This window comes from Garra rufa, chromosome 20 (assembly GCF_049309525.1).
Source record: "Garra rufa chromosome 20, GarRuf1.0, whole genome shotgun sequence".
NCBI lineage: Eukaryota > Metazoa > Chordata > Actinopteri > Cypriniformes > Cyprinidae > Garra > Garra rufa.
The window spans coordinates 15,494,279-15,503,675 of NC_133380.1; the positions used below are offsets into that span (position 1 = coordinate 15,494,279).

The window sequence follows — 9,397 nt, forward strand, 5'->3', positions numbered from 1 at the left end:
CCTTTTTACTCATAATTGCAAGAAAAAAAGAGAATTGTGAGATATAAACTTACAATTGAGAGAAGTCAGAATTGTGAGATATAAAAGTCACAATTACCTTTTTACTCATAATTGCAAGAAAAAAAGAGAATTGTGAGATATAAACTTACAATTGTGAGAAAAAGGCGAGAATTGTGAGATAAAAAGTCACAATTACCTTTTTTACTCATAATTGCCAGAAAGTAATAATTGTGACTTTTGTTTACATTTTTTTCCTGAGATCTCTTAATTCAGATTTTTCATATCTCACAATTCTGAGTTTACATCTCACATTTCTGAGTAGAAATGTCTGAATTGTGAGATATAAACTCACAATTGTGAGAAAAGAGTGAGAATTGTGAGATAAAAAGTCGAAATGACCTTTTTTTGCTCAGAATTGTGTAAAAAAATCAGAATTGTGACATAAAAAGTTGCAATTACATTTTTTACTCAGAATTGTGAGAAAAAAGTCAAAATTGTAAAATATAAACTCACAATTGTGAGAAAAGAGTGAGAACTGTGAGATAAAATCAATTACCTTTTGCTCAGAACTGCAAGAAAAAAATCTGAATTGTGAGATAAAAAGCCACAATTAACTTTTTTTACTCAGAATTGCAAGAAAAAAGTCAAAATTGTATATAAACTCACAATTGAGAGAAATGAGTGAGAATTGTGAGATAAAAAGTCGAAATGACCTTTTTTTACTCAGAATTGTGCGAAAAAGTCAGAATTGTGAGATTAAAAGTTGCAATTAGCTTTTTTACTCAGAATTGCAAGAAAAAAGTCAAAATAGTGAAATATAAACTCACAATTGTAAGAAAAGGAGAATTGTGAGATAAAATCAGTTACCTTTTGCTAAAAAAAAGTCAGAATTGTGCAATAAAAAGTCAGAATTGTGAGAAAAAAAGTCGAAATGACCTTTTTTTCTCAGAATTGTGAGAAAAAAGTCAGAATTGTGAGATTAAGTTGCAATTAGCTTTTTTACTCAGAATTGCAAGGAAAAAAAAAGTCAAAATAGTGAAACATAAACTCACAATTATAAGAAAAGAGAGAGAATTGTTAGATAAAATCAGTTACCTTTTGCTCAGAAAAAAGTCAGAATTGTGAGAAAAAAGTCAGAATTGTGAGAAAAAAGTCAAAATTGTAAAAATAAACTCACAATTGTAAGAAAAGAGTGAGAATTGTGAGATAAAATCAATTACCTTTTGCTCAGAATTGCAACAAAAAAATTTATAATTGTGAGATAAAAAGTCGCAATTACCCTTTTTACGCAGAATTGCGAGAAAAACATCAGAATTTTGAGATAAAGGTCACATTTACCTTTTTTTACTCAGAATTGCAAGAAAAAAGTCTAAATTGTGAAATATAAACTTACAATTGTGAGAAATGAGTGAAAATTGTGAGATTAAAAGTTGAAATGACTTTTTTGTGAGAATTGTGAGATAAAAAGTGAGAATTGTGAGATAAAAAGTCACAATTGACTTTTTTTATGATTTAACACTGAAATCAGTGACAGTGTTAAGTGAATCAAGACTTTGTGTGATTATTATCGCAAGGCTCATAACTTCCTGTGAGCATCTTTATCATAGGAATAGCCAATGTGTCTCTCAGTGGCTTCCCCTCCTTGGGCTGAACACTTGCTTCCCAAAAACACAATAATGTATATTTAGCCTCACTGATAAGCATGAAGGGGGAAGACGATAATCTGTAAGAACCAGCACACTCCTAAGTGTGTGTAGGATGGCATCTCAATGGGCGGAAGTGTTTAAGCCTCGACTGTCGGCAGGGAGGACAGGGGCCACCCGTGCGACACTATCAAATGGAACTTATTGCAATGGCTGCATAAGTGATCTATGGCCATATTACTGTCAGAGTGATACATGAATCGTATTGTAATTGTTTTGATATTTAGTCACTTTTATTAAAACCATTCTGTTTAATAAGACATGTCAGTGAGTTTAAGGTATAAATATGCTCTCGACAGCATGCATACTTCCTGACTGGTGTTTTTTTAAACAGGCTAGTTTAAGTGTGATTTACGGTTTGCTGTTGAGCTGACGAATCGTATCATTCATCCCACTTAGCCGATAGCAGCCAGAGGTTATCTGTAGGGATGTACTACATACACGACCATGCTGCTGGCTTTGAACAATGCACGCCCTTTTCCGATACCTACACAATGAAAGGCAGGGTTGAGCGGCCTCCAGGGTGCGACAGAAAATGATAGCGCTGAGGTCTGATGAGAATTGCGATGGAAAGCACAATGAGAGGAGTAAAGAGCAAAGCACCTCGACTCTCCAGGCTGTTTCGAAAGCCAAAAACAGCCTACCTTTCCAATATAAATGCCAACACATAATACAGAGTTGTTTTTGGTCTTTAGACAATTTCCCGAACATGAAATGAGTTTGCGATTCATTTTACGTCTGTAACATGACACTTTTCTGAGAGAACAGGACATGAGAAAATATGGAAGGTGGCATTTTATATCTGCTAATATTTGAATTTATTGTGCAAAAGGGGCTTTTATTATAATGGAATCAAACTGAATGAAAATTTGCTAAAACAATGAATAAATTTGGCTATTATTTTGGCTATTGTTTTGTTTGGCTTCATTTGGCTATTATTTTATAGGTAATTTAAAGGTAATTGTGACTTTTTATTTCACAATTCAGTTAAGTGACTCTGAATTTAGACTTTCTCACAATTTTAAGCTTACATTTCAGAATTTTGTTTATGTTTTAGCCACAAAATAAAAAAAAAGGTGTTTCCAAATTTTTCTCACAATTGACATTTTTTCTCACAATCTCTTAATTCAGATTTTTTTATATCTCACAATTTTGAGCTAAGTCACAATTACCTTTTTTACTGAGAAAAAGTCAGAATTGTGAGATATAAACTCACAATTGCAAAATAAAGTCACAATTACCTTTTTACTTACAATTGCGAGAAAAAAAGTCAGAATTGTGAGATATAAACACAATTGTGAGAAAAAAAGTCAGAATTGTGAGATATAAACTCACAATTGCAAAATAGTCACAATTACCTTTTTACTTGTGAGAAAAAGGTCAGAATTGTGAGATATAAACACAATTGTGAGACAAAAAGTCAGAATTGTGAGATATAAACAATTGTGAGAAAAAAAAGTCAGAATTGTGAGATATAAACACAATTGTGAGAAAAAAAGTCAGAATTGTGAGATATAAACAATTGTGAGAAAAAAAGTCAGAATTGTGAGATATAAATACAATTGTGAGAAAAAAGTTGGAATTGTAAGATATAAACACAATTGTGAGAAAAAAAATCTGAAATGTGAGATATAAATTAAATGGTGAGGAAAATGTCAGAACTGAGATAAAGTCACAATTACACAAGTCACAAGTGTGAGAAAAAGTCAAAATTGTGAGATAAAAAAGGTCACAATTACCTTTTTACTCACAATTGTGGGGAAAAAAGTCAGAATTGAGATAAAAAGTCACAATTATCTATTTACTTACAATTGTGAGAAAAAAAATTGTGATATAAAAAAGTCACAATTACCTTTTTAATCACAACTGTGAGAAAAAGTCAGAATTGTAAGATATAAACTCACAATTGTAAGAAAAAAATCAGAACTGAGATAAAAAGTCACAATTACCTTTATACTCAGAATTGCGAGATATGAATTACAATTTTCAGGAAAATAATCTGAATTGTGAGATACAAACTTAATTGTGAGGAAAAGGTCAGAATTGTGAGATAAAGCCACAATTACCTTTTTACTTACAATTGCGATAAAAAAGTCAGAATTGTGAGATATAAACTCACAATTGTGAGAAAAAAATCTGAATTGTGAGATATAAGTTAATTTGTGAGGAAAACGTCTTTGAGATAAATTGAGATAAAGTCACAATTACCTTTTTACTCACAAGTGTGAGAAAAAGTAAAAAATGTGAGATAAAAAAATCACAATTACCTTTTTACTCACAATTGTGAGAAAAAAAGTCAGAATTGTGAAAAAAGTCACAATTATCTTTTTACTCAGAATTGCGAGAAAAAAGTCAGAATTGTGAGATATAAACTCAATTGTGAGGAAAAAGACAGAATTATGAGATAAAAAGTCATAATTACCTTTTTACTCACAATTGCAAGTCAGAATTGTGATGTAAAATCATAATTGCGAGAAAAGTCAGAATTGTGAGATATAAATTCACAATTGTGAGGAAAAAAGTGTCACAATTACCTTTTTGAAATTGCGACAATGTGATACAGAATTGATCTTTTTATATATTTTTAATTCTGTGGCAGAAACAAGCTTCCATAAGAAATTGATTAACATTCTGAAAAGCAAGGTAAGTCCTTTCAGAGGAAGATCAAGTTATTGCTTTTGATGAAAGATTACAAGCACATTTTCTTTTTAATAACACTTGCTAAGAAATTGTTCACAAAAAGACCAGGAGGAACATGGATTAAGCCCGAAAATAGGGTTGATTTTGATTTCATGTTGATTTTAAATGCATTTGATAGTACAAAAAAATGCTTCATTAATAGTGCAATTATATCATCATGAAATTTGATGGTGGTTTATAGCTTATGAAAGTTGCTGAAAGCAGAGAGCCTCAAGCTATAGTTCCTCTGTTCACCACTAGGAGGTGATCTTTAGCTTTTAATAAAATAATCAAACAGAAACAAATGAAGTGACAAACATCTCAAGTAATCACCAAGATAATAATAAAAGGATTGATGTTGCTTTATTGAAGAATTGAATCCACTAAGGCAGGTAATATGTACTTCAGTATTATACTGATGCATTTGGTTGTGATTTTAATGAGTATGAAAGGCTTTTATGTTGATACCTCGGTAATAAGCAGAATTGTGTTATGATTTCAGATATGCTGTGCGTGAGAGTATATCGAGATGATTTTATGCTTTTACCCTGAGATGGATTTTCAAAACAGTAATACATCAAAACGGGTCCAGTACATACGAAAAGACGTATAACAATGAAAATTCTCAGTGCTGCTTTGGAGCTTACACACTCTTCACGTATGCGTGTCAAACGTTTCCAAAACGGTATATTAGCACCAAGAGCTACGAAGGGAGCATGTGTGAAACAAACATTAGAAATAATAATAACAATCATACACCTTTTATGGTTTAACGCAATGATTAGACATGATCACACAATGTTCTCTTTGGCAGGCTGAACTGAGGTACTCAAAGGAATTATCACGGATACAGTTATCAGTTGTTTCGAATGAGCTGTGAAATTATTGGACGTTTAAATGGCATAGTACTTGAACGGCCCATGGAGGAATTGTGACAGCCATTACAAATGTGTAACTCTAGCTCAGCTTTTCTGCCAACCCCAGAGGAGAAACATAGTGTTGTTAGAAAAGTAATGAAGTGCTATAAAAAGCAGTTTCAGGCAATCAAGATAAATTGGTACAGTATAAATAGCATCTGGTGTAGAGTACTTTCAATACTTTGAAGAGGAAAAACTAGGACTTTTAAAAGCCAAATGTTTCTGTCAGTCTGTACTCTATCCTGTTTGTTCTCACTCTACTCAAAACAAGCGGTTGGATCCCAGTGGGAGAGTCCCATCAAAGTCTCTCTGAGCAAAATCCGTTAGGCAAACAGAAGCCTAAAGATCTGCCAGATGACAAACAACTTCAAGGCGAAAGCTTGAAGAGTTTAGCACCATACGGAATCAAAGGTGTCGTCAGACGAGTGTGGTATCACATGGAGTTTGCTGTGATGAACACGTAGATACGGGCCAGGAAAGTTGTGAAAGTTCCTTGACGCAACAGCTTCATTTCCACGTCGATGAGGAAGTCCCGCGGCTCCCGCACCTGCCGGTGCAGGTACACGGCGCCCGTGAAGCTGTTGAGCTTCCGCGTGCTGAAGTAGCCTTCCTCATTTCCGCGCGGGATGCTGATGATGATGTTATCGCCTGAGTAGGCGGGCGAGGGTCCGATGCGGAAGATCTGAGCTGGGATGACGATGTTGGTCTGAAAGCTCAGTTGGTAGTACGTGATGCGTAACGGCATGGTCTGGCATTGCTGGAAGTTGGGACAACTTACTCGCTCGCAGCGTCTAAAAGCATGGGAGAGGTCAGAGTTTTGGTTAAAAACTCTAAAGGTGTGCTGTCACTTTTCTAAATGATCAGGAGCCATATAAACACTTTGAATTGGATCAATAAGGACCACCAAACTAAAACAGCCTCGCTTGATTCCTCAGATTAACTGAGTATGTTGTACATCACGACATACAGTACATAGGTAACATTAGAGCAGTACTGTCTCCTAAATTTACCGCTACATAGTCAGCGTAGGTGTTTTTGGACCTGCTGACTCCTAGGTGCGGTTAAATCTCTGATCTAGCTGCGAATCTCTGGAGGGCTGAGGGTGAGCAGTGGGAGTTCCCACCAATCAGAGTCCATGCTGACACTGGCCAGACGTGCGTGTTTGAACTACTGCCTAATCAAGACAATCTGCCTCCATTCCTTTTGCTAAGCAGAAACCATGCTCTGTAAGGAGCCAGCGTCAATACAGATGGCACAAGGAGGCTACAGTGAATGTATCTGTGCTCTAAGCAAGGCAGATGTACAGAGCCAGTGCAGCAGGTGTGCTTCTGTGTGGTTTCCAGTTTTACCATTATGCAATAATAGTTTATTTTTTGATCAAATCTGATAGATCATTTATTTCTTGTTTTAAAGAGACAGTTTACCCCCCCAAAATTCTATTTCTCACCTTTATGTTGTTTCAAACCCATAAGACTTACAGTAGGACTGCGAAATACAAATTAAGATATTTTAATGAAACCTGAGAGGTTTCTGTTCCTCATTTCAAGTAAAGGTAACCAAAACTTAGAAGCTTCAAAAAGGTAATAAAGGCATCTTAAAACAAATCCATATGAACCAAATGGTTTAAATTAAGGTAATTATGGTAAACATGTAAACCAATGAGGTTTATCCAAGCTTCCATGTTTACCATAAGTGACATGCTCTATGTGTGTTTGCGTATATGTGAATAAAAATCTAAATTAAATCAGTTTATGATATAATGGGATCATATATCTTCACAAGACTGGGATTAAACCACTTGATTTATATGGATTTAGTGATATTTGTATCACTTTTATGATCTTTTTTAAAGTTTTGGTTACCTTGACTTTCAATAGAGAGACAGAAACCTCTCATGTTTCCTTGACAATATACCAAAAATTTTTTTTTTGAAAATAAACCAAGGTCTTATGGGTTTGAAATTATATGATGGTGCCCGTTTACACCAAGGTTTTACATGTTCTCCATTTGTTTGAATTTTTGATTCACTTCCTGTCTCATGTGTGTAGGGGTGGGCGATATGACCAATATATGTGTGTGTGTGTGTGTGTGTGTGTGTATATATATATATATATATATATATATATAGTTATAGTTATTGTTCTTTTAAACCAGGTCTTTATGATATCAAAAATATAAAATTCATAACTCTTGTCACCAGTGTCAATACCACAAAAAACTAATACTAACCTAAATTTAAAAATAAAAAAATAAAAAAATAAATAATCAAGCTCACTGTAGACAAGTAAACATTCAGTGATTAAATATAAATAAGAAACTAATTACAAGCAATAGGATTAAAAAGCTACATACATTGTATAAAATAATCATACAGTTTAGGTTTTTTTGTTTAGTAATAGTTGTTCATGAGTCCGTTGTTTGTCCTGAACAGTTAAACTGCTGTTCTTCAGATAAAAATCCTTCAGGTCCCACAAATTCTTTGGTTTTCCAGCATTTGTGTGTATTTGAACTCTTTCCAACAATGACTGTATGATTTTGAGATGCATTTTTTCACACTGAGGATAACTGAGGGACTCGTATGCAACTATTACAAAAGGTTAAAACGCTCACTGATGCTTCAGAAGGAAACATGATGCATTAAGAGTGGAGGGTGAAAACTTTTGAACAGAATAGAGACGTGTACATTTTTCTTAATTTTGTCTAAATATCATATTTTTTTCATTTAGTACTGTCCTTCAGAGGCGACAGAAGATAGTTACACGTTTCCCAGAAGACAAAATAAGTTACATTTACCCTGATCCTCAAATTCAAAAGGTTTTCACACCCGGCTCTTAATGCATGTTTTTTCCTTCTAGAGCATCAGTGAGCATTTGAACCTTCTGTAATAGCTGCATATGAGTCCCTCAGTTGTCCTCAGTGTGAAAAGATGAATCTCAAAAATCATACAGTCATTGTTGGAAAGGGTTCAAATACGCAAAAATGCTAGCCTAGAAATCTAGACGCACCCTAGCGGCAGCAAAAATTATTTTGCAGCCAGGTGGGTCTAGACACTCTCAATAGACCTTCTAGCTGCAAAAACCCAAATTGGGTCAGGCCAATCACAACGTGTATAGAGTAGGCGGGGCGGGCTTAACATATGACGACAGAGTTGCGACGGCTGCCACTTGAAAAACAAAGAATGGCGGCTGCAGCTGTCGAACAGCGGTCTTTCGAATCGGCTTTGGCCGCGACTCTGGAGGACTTGGAGTTAAGTTTTTCTTTAAGAAACGAGCAAAGAACGGCACTTAAGTCATTTTTAAAAAAGGAAGACGTGTTTGGAGTTTTGCCGACTGGATACGGAAAAAGTGACTACGTCACCTTCTTCGTTGCTCTGATTGGTTGAAGCGCTATCCTATTGCGTGCATAGGGATTTTGAGAGACAACCGTTTATCCCGCCCCTCGGAGTAAGCCGCGTCTATGGAGAGTTTCCAGACTAAACATCTTGATGTAAGTCTGGCTCGCCAGGCTACAAAAATGCTGGAAAACCACAGAATTTTGTTCATTAAGATCATTTTTTTATTCATCATTTTATCATTATTTTGGTCAATAATTAACATTTTGCAGATTCTGAAAGGGGGATGTAAACGTTTGACCTCAACTGTACATATAAAAACACTGCATACTCTTCACTGTGCTAAAAAAAAACGTGCAAACGATATGTTTTTGTGACCAAGAGCAAAGCCAAATGTCTACAGATTAATCATGTCTACCAGTATATCGCCCACCCCATAATTGTAGTTTTGTAGTTTTTCACATTGATTGGTATCACGGGTGTTTCAACAAGGTAACAATGGGAACACAAAAAACCAGGGCAATAACTATAACGATAATGTTAATGATATATATATATATATATATATATATATATATATATATATATATATATATATATATATATATAAAACATTCTAAAGGTAACAGTCCACACCACAACTATAACAACACAGAACAATTTTGTTGGAATGACTTTAACAATGATTTTGTTCCAGCTGATGAATGATCAAACACTGACAGCCAATCAGAATATATCCTGCTTTAAAGAGCTTGAGCATTTAAACT

At 34.6% G+C, this 9,397-nt stretch overlaps 1 protein-coding gene across 2 annotated transcripts in view; it reads right to left on the minus strand.

Moving 5' to 3' along the window:
• Window positions 1–4,720: 4,720 nt before the first annotated feature.
• fbln2 (fibulin 2) overlaps window positions 4,721–9,397 on the minus strand; it is a 76,699-nt gene continuing 72,022 nt past the window's right edge. For both annotated transcript variants that reach the window (XM_073825960.1, XM_073825959.1), the window contains one exon: window positions 4,721–6,090. In XM_073825960.1, the coding sequence (XP_073682061.1) occupies window positions 5,733–6,090 (358 nt within the window). In that variant the 3' untranslated portion in view covers window positions 4,721–5,732. The remainder of the gene's footprint in view (window positions 6,091–9,397) is intronic.